Source organism: Notothenia coriiceps, unplaced genomic scaffold (genome assembly GCF_000735185.1).
Source record: "Notothenia coriiceps isolate Sejong01 unplaced genomic scaffold, NC01 NC01_scaffold00031772, whole genome shotgun sequence".
Classification (NCBI taxonomy): Eukaryota; Metazoa; Chordata; class Actinopteri; order Perciformes; family Nototheniidae; genus Notothenia; species Notothenia coriiceps.
Window position 1 is genome coordinate 2042 of NW_011364473.1, and position 17090 is coordinate 19131.

The following is a 17090-nucleotide window of genomic DNA, read 5'->3' on the forward strand; positions in this document are numbered from 1 at the left end:
AAATGATCATAGCGATGTCAAAGATATGGCAGTTTTCATATTGCCACCAGATCTTATATTATTATTTTTCATCGGACCTTTGCTATGCTTTACTTCCTGGTGATCGCCACATCACTTCATATGAATAATCTATTCTGAAATCCCATTTTTTGTTTTTATTTTTTTTTTTTTTTTTCTTTTTTTTTTTTTTTTTTTTTTTTTCTCTCTCTTCCTTCTTTTCTTTTCCCTCTCCGCACCTTTGGTATCGTTACTCCACCCTTCCTCCTCCGGCTGCTCTCACTTCATGCCCTGTTGAAACAGGGAATCTGCGCCCCCGGTCTCGCTGGCGGCAGATGAATCAGCTCAGCCCCATTCGCATCCCACCAACGATGCTGATAAAGTAAGGAGGTGTGGCAGGTGAACCTCAATGATCTTCCTCTGCTCCATAACACGTCTGCGGCGAGGAGAACACACATTGTTTTGAATAAACGGTTAAGGCGACCTAAATAAAAGTTGTAATTCTGTTTATATTACTGCTCCCCTCGGTCCGTCCTTCCACGTGCTGCCCAGCTTCCTCCACAATCATTTACTTTCGCGTCTCCCATCTGACGCGGTACCCCCACCGCATATTGTGGACAGGAAGCCGTTCTTCAGCCAAAATCACAAAGTAGAGTGAAAAAACCCAGCACAGCCTGATCATCCCTGGAAAGCAAATATCAGGCGAAATATCTTTATATCCGTTCTTATTAAGGGGTACGTTACCATCCGAGTTTTATAGCAACACTTATATTTTATAGGTTGTAATTTTCCTAATAATGTCCTAAATGTTTCTAGGATATGAACAATGGGATTCAGTAGTCATAGAACACATCGACGACTTAGTTCTGGGTTTTTTCGTTGCAAATTTTTATTAATTTAATGTAGGGTTTAGTTATTTGTGTGAGGTCAACTCAATACTTGTCAACCTCCCCAGATTTTCGCGGGAGATTCCCGATTTCATTGCCCTCATCACCTGGTTTCTCCCGGGGTCTATTCCTCCTCCGGATTGTTCTCTGCCGATTGTCTGACAAAAATCAAATTACATCACGACTGTTTCCACTCGCAATTTAATACAGCTACAACATTGTTTGGTTTCCATGTAACACGTCTCTTTAGTAGCCGCACACGCACTCAAGTCTGAGAGGGTGAGCAGATAGTTCGACAAGAAAGACGAACAAGAATCGACAAACTACTCGACTCTCTGCTCCCTTTCCTGTAAAAATACAAGTCCAGGCCCACACATATGGTCATCAGGACGGTGCTACAGGCCGCAAGTCAGTGCACTTCTCACAAATAAGCATGTTAGATGTTAATTCTAACAGCCCGGAGATCCACTAGCACCCCCCTTCCCCCCGCCCCCCCAATTTTACATTTTGAAATTCTCCCGATTTCTGAGGTCTAAAGGTTGGCAAGTATGGTTCAACTACATGCCTTTCAGGGAAAACGTATTATGTGCATGTTTCTAAACGGCTGTGTACTCTTCCTCATGCTAGCATCTTTTTGTTACCAGTTGTTTGGGATACCAATTAAACAAAACCAGGAACAATGAAGAATTCATTGAGACATTTCTGACCTTCAGAATAAAATGTTCCCTTTTTTTTTTTATTTGCATGGGGTTTGAAAAAACGATAATTCAGTGCAATTTGAACCAATAAGACATTCATTTATGTATATTATAAATCACAGTGACAGGATGATTGGATAATGGATTGATAAAGACCATTGTGTAGATTAAATGCTGTTATATTACATTTTAATGGTGTATCTCATGACAGTGTAGCAGTAGAGATAATGTTACTACAGAAAAAGTGACAGGGTTCAAAGATAATATGAATGGGTGTCAAAAGCTATTATAATAATACTAATGGTCTGGTATTAGGGTCACTTGTTTACAGGGATTATACCACAAAATGCCAGATAAATTGACTTGGAAAGAGCACATGTTGGACACCCAGCCTCAGTCCACCTGCTGCTTGCCACTTAATATGTGTTCGACAACAGCACCGGTGATTATGTCTTCCTCCCTCTGCCCTCGACAACGTTACTATTCTGTAAGGAAATGGCTCCAGACAGCTGAGGACTGCAATAATAGCCGATGGGTGAGCTTTAATTTCATGTTGGAGAATGTGTTTTGTCAGAGTGGGCGTAACGTTTCCAATATGATGGACATCCCATTTCAAAATGTACGTCTTCATTTAAAACAAACCTCCGCAAAAACTGTGCAAGGATTGACTATGGTTATTAATCATCGTATTTATTCTGATGCTAAATTGAAACCCTGCACCGGGTCAGTATTTATGTTGACAGGCATTAGCATAGTTTCCTCAGTGATAAGAAAATCCGTTGCATTTGCTTTCTGGGGATGCTGTACATTTTCCTTCTCTTCACTTTGGGATTTGAACTCTACTGTTATGTCACTGCAGATCAGATCATCAGTTCAATGTTTTATTGTCGATGCTTCAGGACTTCAAGCTGTAAAGTCAAAACTGCGGCTTGTAAAAGTGATTTGATGTGACCTGCAAAAGTTTTGTCTTGAATTATTGAGCGTTAATGTGAGTATCCGGCTGTTTTGAAAGCGTTCTTCATCTTGTCATCCGACAAAGCCCCGTCACATTTTGGCCTATTTAAAAGCCTATAAAGTTGGGCCAGCCTTTGAGTTACACAATTCCCAAAACCATATAAAACCTAAAAGAGATAAAAAGCCGAGGCTCCAACCAGTGAAACATGATTAAGTAGTAAACAGTTGCACTCATCTCTCAATTTGCTGCAAATGTCACCACAATTAGAAGAAAATTCGGAGACTCTCTGCTCACCTCGGGATCTATTTCCCTTCAATGTGCATGCCTAAACATTTACAAAGGCAGTAAGAAATGCCAAGATAAATGTCAATATTTTATGTTTTTTAGACCTGCTAAGTTTATTATGGACATAACTTTACTGCGGGAGGCCTGTCACAGTGACTCAGGTTTAAGAGCTGTGGTGCAGGGAGCTTATGAGCCACAAACCTATCTGTCCGTACGCCATGCTGATGAGGCGTTCATTGACCAGCTTGTCCGTCTTGGGGTTCCTCGGTTGGCGTTTCATGATGTCACTCTCAGCTGTCTCATAGGCCAATGAGATGGCTGGAACCTGAGGTGAATGGAGGGACAGCACAGTTCATTGTGTGCACTTTGTACAATAAATGTTCAGGGATTTGTCTTAGTGGCAACGGTACAAAGGCATGATGACAGCTGCAGACGTGGGCTACGCTCAACATATCACCATTCATATAATTCAGCATTCAATCACTGGAGAGAAAAGATAGAAAAAGGGCAAGGAGAGGGAAAGAATTAGCAGTGACAGTGACGGAGAGAGGGGCGGAGAGAGGAGAGAGGCTGGCTGTGAATTTCAAGGCGCTCATAAAACAGGAGGGGAGAAAGGTCCCTGTAATAAAGCTCTCATATTGGCTGGTTTGACCAGGTAAGCACCAGAGCAATATGTGGGACTTAAGGCAGGATATCTCTGGATTTGAGAGGGGGGGACACAGCACTGTGTGGAACCAAACACATGCTCGGCGGTTGACAAATCCAGTTGGTTTTGTTGTTACCCTGCCCTGACACACAGCTGTGGAGGGAAACTAGGACAGGATGCCGCCATGTTGGCATTGATATTTTTGTACACCTTTGAACGTTTGTGTAAATGTCTGTTTATTGGCAATATCGAAAATGGAAGCATTCTTAAGTGTGCCACATTCTGCTTTTGATAAACATATTTTGCAGACATCCTTTTCCCACATGGCAGCGCTTGCTAAAAATAGTCATAGCAGACTCCAAGTGCTTCTTGTCACTGCTAAATCTCCACAGAGCCCTGAAGCCTGTTGCCTGGAGTTGAACTAAGCTGTTAACAAGCTGTTAACAACCTCAGCGGCAGACATGGGAAATCTGTGTATATTTTACTTGTGTACTGTACTATAAACACTTCTCTGGTACTTTGTTAAATATTTTCTTTTTAGGTTGCTACTGTACTCTTCAAAGCAGACATCCAGCTGCTCACTCCACCATCATGCAGACATGTTGCTTTGAAGGGAAGGGTTTTTATATGCAAAACAGTTACAGGAATACAATTCTTTTTAAACTTCAATCATCACAAATATTTCAGGAGAGATCTATCCGATAAAGAATGCACCATCTCTGTGATCGCAAGGAAATATTTGTTAACACAAATAAATCTGTCCTGCTGAACGAAAACCAAAGAAGTTAATCTTTAAAGTCAACTGAATACAACAAGTAGAACAATGTTAGCAAGCTTCTCCTCTTTATCTGAAACTCTCAGAGACTTCAAATGGTTCTTGGCAGCTGAATACGAGGCCATTATAGTTTACGTTCCTCATAACTTATACGTTTTCTTGCTTCCAGCTCATTGAGATGTATAGAAGCAGTTTCAGCCGCATACTGTGCAGTGGCTGAGAGCAGGAAAAATTAAAGTTACAGTAATGAACACAAGTGAACAAGTCCTTTTGAATATATTCATCCTGTGCTTCCTTTCTTTTGCAATGATGGATTACGCCCCTCAGGCAAGCGCCGTGCCAGCAACTCTTTTTGTTTCTGCTGGAAGTACAATGGAGAGACTGGCATCTGGAAATGGCAGAGCAGTGAAATGTAAATCTGTATGTGAGCGGCACCCGCTCTTTGTTCTGTTCAAACAAATGGGCAGCGGCAGAAAGCCAAAAGCGAATTTCTTCCACCAACAGAAAGAACAAATTAAACCAAATGTTTTGTTCTTTTCTACCTCCAGGCACCTATATTGAACACGAGTATTAACAGAAGTTTCCAACTGTCACCTTTAGCTCAGTTGTGGCTATGCAACATGCTAACATTAATCGTCATTGAGAAGAATCACCACCATTAGCAAACAATTAGCTTGAGCATTCAGTGATTTTAAATAAAAACCAATAAGAAAGATATTCTAAAAACAAATATTTTGTTGTTATAACCTCCTGTGTAAACTGAATGTGTAGAGAAAGGATGGCATTTGCTTGAAAAGCTATGAAAAAGCATTGAAACCAGCATCTAGAGGGCAGAAAAAGAGAGATGTGTTCAGCATGTCTAACACATCTAGGATGTGTTTCATACGTCAGACACTAAAAACCCAACACAGGCAGCTCACACATCGACTGACACTGCAAGAATCACAGTATGAAGAAAACGGGACAAATTGTTAATATTCAGGAATCAAACAAGCGACAAGGATTACTAACTGACTTAGTGAGAGGGACTGTTATAACAAATGGACGAATAAGGGGCCACCTATAGCTCAATTGGGTTTGGTCCTCAAGCGGAAAGACCATGTGTTACCCTTATTTCCCGCATGTTATCTCCTCTCTCTCCCCGTTTCAATTGGACTAATGAAAATGTGTCTCCAAACTGCATTTGTAGTTTTATTTGCAATTTGCTGCAATATCTTTTCCTTTTTTAAGCTTGTAAATATACAATGCAGTTTTGACATGTTAAAAACAAGAAAAACAAAAGTGAAAAAATGAATGTTAAGTGTTAATTTTCCAAAAAAAACGTAGTCATAAGTATTGATGGAGATGTGGAATCGTTAACATGTCTATAAGGGGTTTGAGGGACTGAGTTTCCCCCCCGCTCACCATGTCAGTGCCCAGGTCAATGCAGAGGATGGTGACGGTCCCCAGAGGAAGAGGAACACTGAGACAGATGAAGAGGAGGAAGGGTGAGATCTCTGGGATGTTGCTGGTCAGCGTGTATGCGATGGACTTCTTCAGGTTGTCAAAGATGAGACGACCTGCAGCGATAAGAAAGACATGAAAGAAATATGTAAGATAAATAAAGGCATCGGGATATTTGTTACATACTACCACGGTATAGTTTTAATAGTGTGTTCTTTCTGCTGCTTCATCACTTTCCAGTGAATTATCCAGACTAACTGAAATAAAAAACGACTTTTACTGCTTCGTCAGCTTATTCACATCACACTAATGCTTTTTCTCAGCCTATATTAGAAAACCCACACTTTAATTAAATACATAGTCTTGTGGCGAGCCTCAAGTCAAATCTAAAATGTGTCAAAGTAAGTCAATTCCTTGAAGCCATGTCATTTCAAAAGTCTTAATAAGCTAAATGCAGGTCAAGTTTCGGGTCTTACGGGTCTCTGAGGGCTGACCGTGATATCCATAACGCTTGGAAATGTTCCTTTCTAAGACCTTACAGTGTTTTTATACAATATACAGACAGAAAGTATGTAGGTAGGTGTGCATGTCTTAAGTCTTTTTTATTATACCAGAACTAAAAACTTTTTTTTTTTTTAAGTCTCAAGTATTTCTAGATGTTGGAGATGCCTGTGACTAAGATTTTCATCGACATAACTACGCTATGTTTGTATGACAAATAAAGAACCTTGAACCTTGAATGTGATGAGTAGATGTCCCAATTGATGCTTCATTTCTGACTACAAATCACAAATCTTAAAAATACCCTATTATGCTTTTTGGAGTTTTCAAAGTTTCCCCTTTACTTCCTGCTGTGTTACAGGTTTGAGTGCATGTCAATGGTCTGCAAAGGCTAAAATCCCTGTGTTTACTTCTGTAAGATATTGATATCACTAGGTTACACTCCCACTTCTATTGGCTAACGCTCCAACACATTGTACGTGATGACATCTCTAAGAGGTTGACCAATCACAACAGAGCCAGCCAGCTAACCAATCAGAGCAGACTCTGGTTTCAGACAGAGGGTGAAAAGAGGTGCTGCAGCACAGGAAGTATGAGAACAATAAAGAGCTTGCTGAACATTAAAGCATGGAGACGTGTCACAGGAGAGAAACTAATATGATCCTGATGATGACCATAATAGGGCCCCTTTTAGTCGACAGCTATAAAAATCTACCACAAAGAAAGCAATATCATATTTTCAATTTCCAGGTGACTTTACAACAATGCAGTAATCTCCAGTCTCTGCTGCTGCATGACAAAGGAGCTTGCAGGCAGGATTGGTTTCATTTAAAACTTCTTAAATCCCCTTTTTTCTCTTTGTTTCTCTGACTCACTTTTTCTATTCTCCCTGCGCCTCCTTGATCTCCCCCACACTCACCCTCCTCCACCCCGGTGACGATGGAGGCGAAGTTGTCGTCCAACAGGATCATGTCAGCCGCCTGCTTGGACACATCAGAGCCTGCGATTCCCATGGCAACGCCGATGTCGGCTTTCTTCAGGGCCGGGGAGTCGTTGACGCCGTCGCCCGTCACAGCCACGATCGCCCCCTGCACCCACAAGGACCCGAGAACAAAAAGTGTCAGGAACAGGGAGATAAGAACAGTGATTTAAGCTTTTCTCTCCACATTTCCCTCTCTCCCCCCCCCTCCCCTTTTTGTCTTAATAATGTCTTTTCAAAGCAGCTCTAGGGAGATTAAATGAAAAATGGAATTGACTTGCGATCATTCACACACAAGGAGTGTGAGAGAGTGAGTTATGGTGAATTGTAGCATGACCTCAATATAGGAAGATGTTTGCAAGTGCATATACACGACTAAAAGATCAGCTCATGCATTATTTTTACACACACACACCAACAAAACCCTGTATTCATCCATTCAACCACCTGCACTAACAATTGGCACACACACACACACACACACACACACACACACACACACACACACACACACACACACACACACACACACACACACACACCTGGGGTCAACTTGGCTCAGAGGGATATTCAGCCTTGCAGCGATGTCCTCGACCGTCTCATTGCACTCGGAGATGATGCCCACACCTTTGGCGATGGCCTTGGCCGTGATTGGGTGGTCCCCAGTCACCATGATCACCTGATGGAGCACAGAAGATCCCGTAAATCACGGAGCATTATCAAGTTAAAGCCCTGTGTATCTCTCCTGTACCTTATGTGTCACAGCATACATGAGTTACAGTGCCGAGTGGGCCTTAAGGGGTCTATAAGTCATCCAAATGTGTTGTGTAGTTACACTGGGGGAAGAATGGCGCTATTAGGGGTTAAAGGTTCAAATCTGACAGTATACGCAAACTAAAATCTTGAGGGATTGTGCGAGCTGCTTCTTGTCTTGAAGAAGCTTTTCTGACACATACAGTCAACGCTTTAGCAATCATTCAAATACAACAGAAATGAGAGAAGCAGGATGGACTAAAGACCTCTCTTCTCACTGTATTACACAAGTACGGAAAAGGACTAGGGTTTTTTATATCCCCAAAAAACTAGTGAATCTTTTATTGGATCTGAAAATAAGCGTTTATTTTTATTTTTTGTTGTTATTAAATTAGATCAGATTTTCTCTCAGAATTCTGGGATTAAATTCAGAGTTATGAGAGAAAAAGCTGAATTCACTATTGATATGTGTATGTAAACTGATGTCCTACTTTATTTGACTTTGAATTCATGTGCAATGTCAATATGTCACTCTAATCTAGTCTAATTCTAAAAATAGAAAAGTCAGAATTTGAGATTAAAGTCAGAATTATGAGTAAAAAAAATTTTTTTCCACAGACTTCTGATTTTAATTTCAGATCCAAACAGAAAATTCACTTTTAGTCGGATGTGAAAATATGTGGCCCTAATCCTGTTCCATACATAAGACATTAGAACATACTGTATGAAGTCTTTCATGAAACATATCAGTGGTTCCAATAAAGTTTCTATTTGAAGTTTATGGCATAACTTTCTGCATGCATTCAAACCGCAGGGAATACATCATTTTGAATATCTCGTATATGAAGGGTGAAGAAAAATAAAGATCATATTGAGTAAATTCTTAACATCTCCAACCCTTCACAATCTGCCGCGGTACACAGGCAGACTGAATGAAGCTGCAATAAAGAAAGAGCGCTATATATTGAACTAAAGCCTTTAGACAGACGCCGTGGACTGAAGACTGGCATTTCACGGAAACGTCAGCACTACATCCAATAAAAAGTTATTAAAGCAACGCCAACATGTGCTGTAGTTTCCCCATGGGCGCAGCTACGAGCAAACACACCCATTTGTTCAGATGTGTGTGTGTGTCTCATTTCAGCTCCATCACACAGTACACCCATAGCACCGTCTGACATTATTTGGAAGTGATATGAAGCCTGTACACACACTACACTACTTTTCTTTTTGCCGCTGCTTTTAATTGAACTATTCCCATCTTAAACCGCACTGTAACTTTCCAGGGTTTGAGTTTTGTTGTGTCTAGTTGTGGGGTTATTTTGCTTTTCTGTTCTCCCTGTCATGTTTTCCTCCTTGTTTCTTGTCTGGTCCTTCTCTCTGGTTGCGGTCGGATAGTTTAAAAATCAGCTCCTAAATTCTAACCCTATCTCCTATTCCTTGACCTCTGAGTGAAACGTCGCGGGGTTAAGGGATAGTGGATAGGAGAATTCAAAAGGACTTAGGAGAAGAGACTGCGGTACTTTAGAGAATCCAAATGCACTTTCACTGTCTGACGTGTTTATGATGCGCCAGCGGACGTCAGGAAAGTGAAATTTATGCTCGTCACCCTCTCACTCCGGTCCACTTTAATACAAATGATCCCAATACGTATGATTATATGAAAATATCTTAAAATAAATACAAATGTATTTATTATAAACGTTAGTCCTTAACATCTATCACTGTGTATATCACCATTCAAACATCTTTTAAAAGTTGAACAAACCCCACACAGCTCCGTGAAATGTTGACTTTATTTGACAATTTCAGTAAAGACTAATGTTCATATTTCTCTTTTTGTTTATAATACTGATGAACGTTCAAAACAAAGCACTTTGGCAAGTTACCACATACGTTTTAAAATGCTTAATAAGCACCGTAACTTTCATGATATAACTTCTCCGTCATAATCGTTTGTTTTCGTGAACGTCCGACTGTTGTGTGACGCAAATGCTGCGGCTGCAAGGCATTGTGGGGCAGCATTTTCTCCTCTCCTTTCGTCAAGGGAGGTCCAGTGGTTTCTAAGCTAAAGGAGGTTATAAAGGAAGTTTTAAACCTCCTTTCCTATCATTCTCTAGAATTCGAACGGCACTTATCATGGCTGCCACTGAGGGACTTCCGGGTCATTTCACTCCGTTAGGAAGGTTCCTAAGCTAAATGGACTATTCGACTGCAACCTGTATCATTTATTTTCGATGAAAATAAGGAGCCACTCCCCACGCCCCTCTGAGAGATATTTGATTAAAAAGAACACAATGGTGCTCTAGGAGGAGATTCAGGTGATAAGGTGGGGGGGTTACCTTGGTTGGTTATTGGTTACACAAGCCAATAAATCATTATGACATCATAAAGTGGCCAATCATTTATTTTTGATACCTTGCTCCATAATAATGTTTGCACCAAAAAAGCTTTTGCAACATTTTTGGATGTGGACAATTGTGGGGTGATCATTGTTTACAGAACATGTCAAAAAAGTCAAAATGGTTTCGCTCAAGATTCATTTGAGAAGGTTATGTGCATCTGGCTATACCATGCTTTTCCCTGGGCATCTATAGCGAGAGTTTCTGTTGACGTTAATAAGGGGGAATACAATTAGACATAAGCCTAATAAAGAAGATTGATTATTGTGAGTTTTACAAGTGAGTTGTTTTTCCTTTACTAGATTAAATAATTAATAATTTACAAGCAGCAAATTTAAGTAATGAGCAGATGTTTGGTGTTTTTTTAAGACTGCAATTATTAAAATGGTGTTATTATTGGTCAATTGACAAATCAATGAATCAGTATCACTGTGCTCTTCTTAGGAACATGCTAGGGGGAAATAATAATTAGACTTTCAACATAACATCTGTAAACACAATCAGTATAGTAACCTATGGGGAGGAAATATAACCAATTTTTTTTTTTTAAAACAAGTTTAGGCTTAAGTATTATTTTGACATAGTTTTACGTGAATATTTTCTTTTTATGTTACTGTACAAGTATGTATTTCTGAAGTCTCTGAAATTGGCTCCACGTTGAAAAACTACAGCATTAATATGTTTTGTAGTAGCCTATAAGTATATTTTGATGATAATACTGTTGTACTTTTAGTTAAATCAAATGTTGGCTCAATTACAAGTCAGGACCTTAACTTGTAATGGATTATTTTAAGACCAGGATTTTTCTACATTTGTTTAATTAAAGGACCTGCTACCACCCATGGAAGAAATGCATGGTTAGCATGAGCATAAATGGCTTCTATGGCAGCATAGTGAAGTAAAATTCCCCCTTACAGAAATCTTAATCAGATCTCAATGTACTGCAAACACAGCTTGATTGACAAATGCTCTCCGGGGAGAAGAGGTCAAAAACAGCAATAGCAAAGAGCACTAAAGATACATTCAAGTAAAACACAGATCTTCCAAATTTTCCACTTGTAAACCGCAGACACAGAATCTTCAAAAATAATTTTTGAAGATTCTGTGTCTGCGGTTTACAAGTGGAAAATTTGGAAGATCTGTGTTTTACTTGAATGTATCTTTAGTGCTCTTTGCTATTGCTGTTTTNAATATAATACATTATTTAATATATATTATGTATATTTATATAGTCTTAAAGTTACAACCGGCCCTTTCAGTGCAACCATAATTCCAATGTGGCCCGCGATGAAATTGAGTTTGACACCCCTGCATCAGTGTATACAAAGAAGATTTGGGCTTTGCAGGCTTGAGCAGAATCGCAATAGACTTTAATTCAATTCAGGTCCAACTCTGCAGAAAACTCAAATAAATAATAATATTAACAGAATAAATGGCCAAAGCTCAAACAGAAGTAATTGGGAGAAACACATTGACAGTTTTGGTCCTGAATGAAAATGAGAAAAATAATGAATAACTCCAGGCTTATCCTTGTGTTTTTGTTATTGCAAGTTAATGGCATTGTTGGTACGGTGGCAGCCAGATTTAAACTCATTACCACAGCCCAACATATTTCCATCAGGAGAAACACTCTGCAGTTTCAAAGACGATGCAAATATGAAAAAACAAATGTCCCAAAACACATTCAAATTAAGAAACATCTTCGCCAACTTCACCACGACGACACATGCGCAGCGCAAGAAGTTTAAAACACGACGGGAGGGATGCACACAGCTGGGATCGGAGCACTTGTTGAAGTTCGGGGATTTTTTCAGAAAGTTCCGAACATTTCTTCTAATAGAAGTGTTTCTAGCACGTTTACACTTGTTGGCAACTGTAAATTGGAGATGCTGAATTTAATTCTGTGCCCAAATTTGGCACTGTTATACTATTTTGGTCATACTGTCACACTGTGTAGCCCAAACACTCCTCAATGGAGTTAGACACTGTACTTTACTTTACTTGGTATTGTTTTGGCACTGCAGTCTTAGCCAGAATTGAAATACACAGACATGGGATTTCAATTTGGTACACAACAATGTTTTCCAATGTGTTTTAGTATATGATATTGTATGCATAATGCATTTGTAATGGACTGGTGATTAAATTCAGGTCACACTCTGCACACATCTCTAATATTTCTACTTGTAACATCATTGTAAAATGCCATTTTGATTAAAAAAAAAAGAATTCCCCAAAGTTCAACTTACAATATCTCTCAAGTGTTTGGCATCCACACTCTGTAAATGTCATCCTTTTGACAACCAGGGAAGAAACGTTACCTGGCACCTTTTAGGAAGTGCCATGCGTAATAATTATGTGTTATGCTCATTTTTTTTAAAGCAGGTGTCACTTTATCAAACCGTGAAATGTGGAATACGCCATTTCTGGAGTGAAACTCACAAAAGCATGTGAATTATTAATCCTCGGTTATGCCTTGGGTGGGGATGGTGATGGCTCGGGTATTTCTTGACAAAGAAAGGTTTCTCCACTTTTACACTGAGCATTTTATTGTGCTGGGCTCTTTGGGGATTCAAGGGATGCATATTTCAACAAGCTGCGGTTCATGAATTAATAAAAGTAACTGATTCCATTTGTATTTCAAACCTGCAACCTACAAGTCTACATCTAAAATTAAAAAAAGATTTGTATGCATACTTTAAGGTAAAGGATCACTGCAGCGGGGGCGATGTATTTTCTGCAAGTTTCTTTGTTTTTGACTTTAATAGCAACAGCAGAATAAATTACCGCATCCTCGTTAGATGTGTTGGACTTTAAAAACCTCCACAGAGTCATAAAATATGTGGCTTCTGTTTAAAGTGCAAGATGAATTGTCAGTTGATGTCAAAGCAACAAAACAACCGGCTTTTAGTTTTTTTCATTAGCCGCAGTATGCTGTGCGATGTCAGTCAGTTATGAACGATCACCTCACTGATCCCTCTCCTCTTGCAGGCTTCTGCCACTTGAATCTGTCTTCATCCCAGTTCCCTCGAGGGTTCACCTTCGACAGCGAAGAAACCAACTTCCCCACCGAGAAGCTCTGCTTCCTGGGTCTCATCTCCATGATTGATCCGCCGCGTGCCGCTGTGCCCGACGCAGTGGGTAAATGCCGCTCTGCCGGTATCAAGGTAATTGGTTCCACAGACTCAACCTTCATTGTAGTTCCTGAAAAGCCTTTTCGTGGGGCTCCATTTATTGGTCTTTTTAGAGCAAGGATTTGCACGTCAAATGTCTTTTCAAGTCAAAAAAATTACAGCCGATCACTCCGAGGGGCCCTGACTGATTATAATCGTTTCTGAAAATGGTGTTGCTCAGAGAAAGCTGCTGATAACATGTGAATCAATGAAAGCCAGCCAAAGAAACAGGTGCAAAATGTGTTGTTTGTTCTTATCCCTCCCTTGATTGTGTTTGTGGAAGATATTAATGAAGTTACAGCATCATTAGAACAGAAAAACATTTCATTTTTATTAGAAAAAGAAAAAGCGACCGGCCACAAAGGATGAACTCACCATGTTCAATGATAGAAAAAGGTTAATTTTAGTAAAATGCAGATTCAGTACATCTATTACAAATGTGCATGATATGCTAATCGACTGACAATAAGCACGGAGCAGATGTTTTGTCAAAAAGGTAATAAGCCGAGCTGCGGCAAGGTCACACAACTTCAGCCCAGATAAAAAAGGATAATGAGTGCAGTGAATAATTTTGGTGCTACTACAAATACGGAAAAGGGATTTTACACATCTATTTTCAGGTACAGAAGTTATCCAGCTTCTTTTGATAATGAGTTTTTGAAAGACACACTGTGATTGGCTTAAGAAACGCACTGGAGGCCTCAAGGGAGTGAAGGTGTAACTTAAAAACAGATGAATTCACTGATAACATTTTAAGATCACAAAGTTTTAGATGCAGCTTTGTGCGAACTGAGGCATCACAGTATCATCTCTAATGTAATGTTCCAGATTTGACTGCATTCAAAACATCTGTATTTTTATTTATAAGTCGTTTTAATATTAAGCAGACAATACATACAGGAAACATACAGATATTTATACAAAATAAATGGTACTTTACGCAGGTGATTCAATGTTCCTACATGTGATATACAGCAAGGCACGTTTATTTATATAGCACCTTTCAACACAAGGCAATTCAAAGTGCTTTACAAAAAATGAAAGACATTAAGAAAATGGCATTTAAAAAATACATGGATTAAAGTTGTGTCAGGGTTTGAGTTTTGTTGTGTCTAGTTGTGGGGTTATTTTGCTGTTCTGTTCTCCCTGTCATGTTTTCCTCCTTGTTTCTTGTCTGGTCCTTCTCCCTGTGTTTTCCTCCCTGTCGTTAGTTTCCCTGGTGTGTCTGATTGTGTTCACCTGTTGCCCTTGTGTTTCTCGTCTCGTGATTACCCCTCCCTGTATTTAGTCTTGTCTCTTCCTGTGTTCGGTGTTGGTTCATTCTGTTAGGATCCGGGAATATTAGGACTCAAAAGCAGTTAAAAAAGGAAGCAGGTTTCAAACAAAAAGCGAGCTTTATTTAAAAGCTGAAAAAACACGGCATGAAAAAACACAGGTAGCACAAACACACAACACTGACCAACAAGGATGGAGACAGGAGAGACTAGAAGAAGCGTGACGTGAAGGGAGGACAAACAAACAATGAACCGACACCGAACACAGGAAGAGACAAGACTAAATACAGGGAGGGGTAATCACGAGACGAGAAACAGCCGGGCAGGAGAGGAGAAACACAAGGGCAACAGGTGAACACAATCAGACAATTAGACACACCAGGGAAACTAACGACAGGGAGGAAAACACAGAGGCTGAAGTCGAATAGTCCATTTAGCTTAGGAACCTTCCTAACGGAGTGAAATGACCCGGAAGTCCCTCAGTGGCAGCCATGATAAGTGCCGTTCGAATTCTCTAGATGATAGGAAAGGAGGTTTCAAACTTCCTTTATAACCTCCTTTAGCTTAGGAACCACTGGACCTCCCTCACCGAAAGGAGAGGAGAAAATGCTGCCCCACAATGCCTTGCAGCCGCGGCATTTGACATCACACAACAGTCGGCCGTTCACGGAAACAAACGATTATGACGGAGAAGTTATATCATGAAAGTTACGGTGCTTATTAAGCATTTTAAAACGTATGTGGTAACTTGCCAAAGTGCTTTGTTCAGTATTATAATCAAAAAGAGAAATATGAACGTTAGTTTTTACTGAAATGATCAAATAAAGTCAACAGTGTTTACTGAGCTGTGTGGGGTTTGTTCAACTTTTAAAAGATGTTTGAATGGTGATGTACACAGTGATAGATGTTAAGGACTAACGTTTATAATAAATACATTTGTATTTATTTTAAGATATTTTCATATAATCATACGTATTGGGATCATTTGTATTAATGTGGACCGGAGTGAGAGGGTGACGAGCATACATTTCACTTTCCTTTTTTCTTTCAATTCCAACTTTGGTCATGAAGAATATGTTTCTCTGTTGTCCGTCCACGTTCATAAAGCATAAAACAACTGCATCAGAGCACTGCCAAGGCACACNCACTGAAAGGGCCGGTTGTAACTTTAAGACTATATAAATATTTAATATATATAAAAGTATGTATTACATTACATTACTGCCTCGGATTATTATCGGATAGGGTAATAACTTCATAATAATAATAAGTCTACGGCAAATCATTGCAAGTCTCTTCGGTGAGAATGTCGCAACATGATTTAAAAAGAAAAGCCACATTCTGGAGAAAAAGTAAACAAAAAAATGTAATGTGAAATTTGGGGGGGAAAAGTAACATTTTGAAACAAAAGCAACGTTTAAAAAAAAAAATCGAATTCAGAGAAAAAAAAAGTCAAATTTGAGATGCATTGTGGGACATGTAGTTTATGGGCAACGTGCTTTTCTAAATCGGCATGTAACCGTATAATAAACATATTATATTCTTTGCAAGCTCTTGTGGGGCCACAGAAAATGAAGCCACGGGCCGGATTTGGCCCCCGGGCCTTGAGTTTGACACCCCTGCACCGAAGCAATAAAAGCACCCTTGCAGTTACAAGAAGCTTAACTCCCTGTTTCCAAGGAGAAAACAAAGTGTAGTCCAAGTGCTTCTTGTCACAATCTATTCTCAGGCCGATAATAACGTGTGTCAGGAAACATACCCAGCACTCTCTCTCCCAGTCCTCCCAGCTCCATGTAGGCACTCTGGAAAGCATCCGTCAAGTCTTCATCCAGTGGCTGCTCCTCGCCGTGGATCATGATGCTGCTGCACCTGTAACACATTTAGAAATAACACTTTTACTGCTTCTCCTGCCGTTAATGAACTCTCTGTGTGTTTTAGGGATGCCAGAAACTGACCATGATCAAATTCGAAAATCGGACAGCGCAGGCGAATATTAATCGATTATTCGCCTGCGCTGCTGGCTTCCTCGAATTTAACAGTAAAACAAACTGGTGGTGTGAGCAATGGCCATTTACAATTATTAATAATATTACTATTAATAGCATTAGTCTATATTTTGGTTGAAACTAAGCCAGGAAAAAAAAAAATAATAATAAAAATATATATAAATAAAATCGAATTTTCAAAATAATTTTCGATTATGGAGACTGTAACGAATATTCGAAAAATCGAATAATCGCTGGCATCCCTAGTGTGTATAGACATGTATAAAATAACTGCTGTAAAACAACTAAACCTAAAAAGTTCAGTCAAACTGGAGTG

The 17090-nt window shown here is 39.6% G+C and overlaps 1 protein-coding gene across 1 annotated transcript in view; it reads right to left on the reverse strand.

Moving 5' to 3' along the window:
* The window catches only part of LOC104960271 (sodium/potassium-transporting ATPase subunit alpha-1-like), a 17932-nt gene extending 1284 nt beyond the window's left edge, over positions 1–16648 (reverse strand). Inside the window, exons 1-8 of the mRNA XM_010788253.1 lie at positions 16528–16648; positions 13293–13474; positions 7672–7845; positions 7107–7275; positions 5648–5802; positions 3024–3147; positions 570–681; positions 281–322 (exon numbers count right to left, since the gene is read on the reverse strand). Of these exons, the coding sequence (XP_010786555.1) occupies positions 281–322; positions 570–681; positions 3024–3147; positions 5648–5802; positions 7107–7275; positions 7672–7845; positions 13293–13474; positions 16528–16648 (1079 nt within the window). The remainder of the gene's footprint in view (positions 1–280; positions 323–569; positions 682–3023; positions 3148–5647; positions 5803–7106; positions 7276–7671; positions 7846–13292; positions 13475–16527) is intronic.
* Positions 16649–17090: the final 442 nt, after the last annotated feature.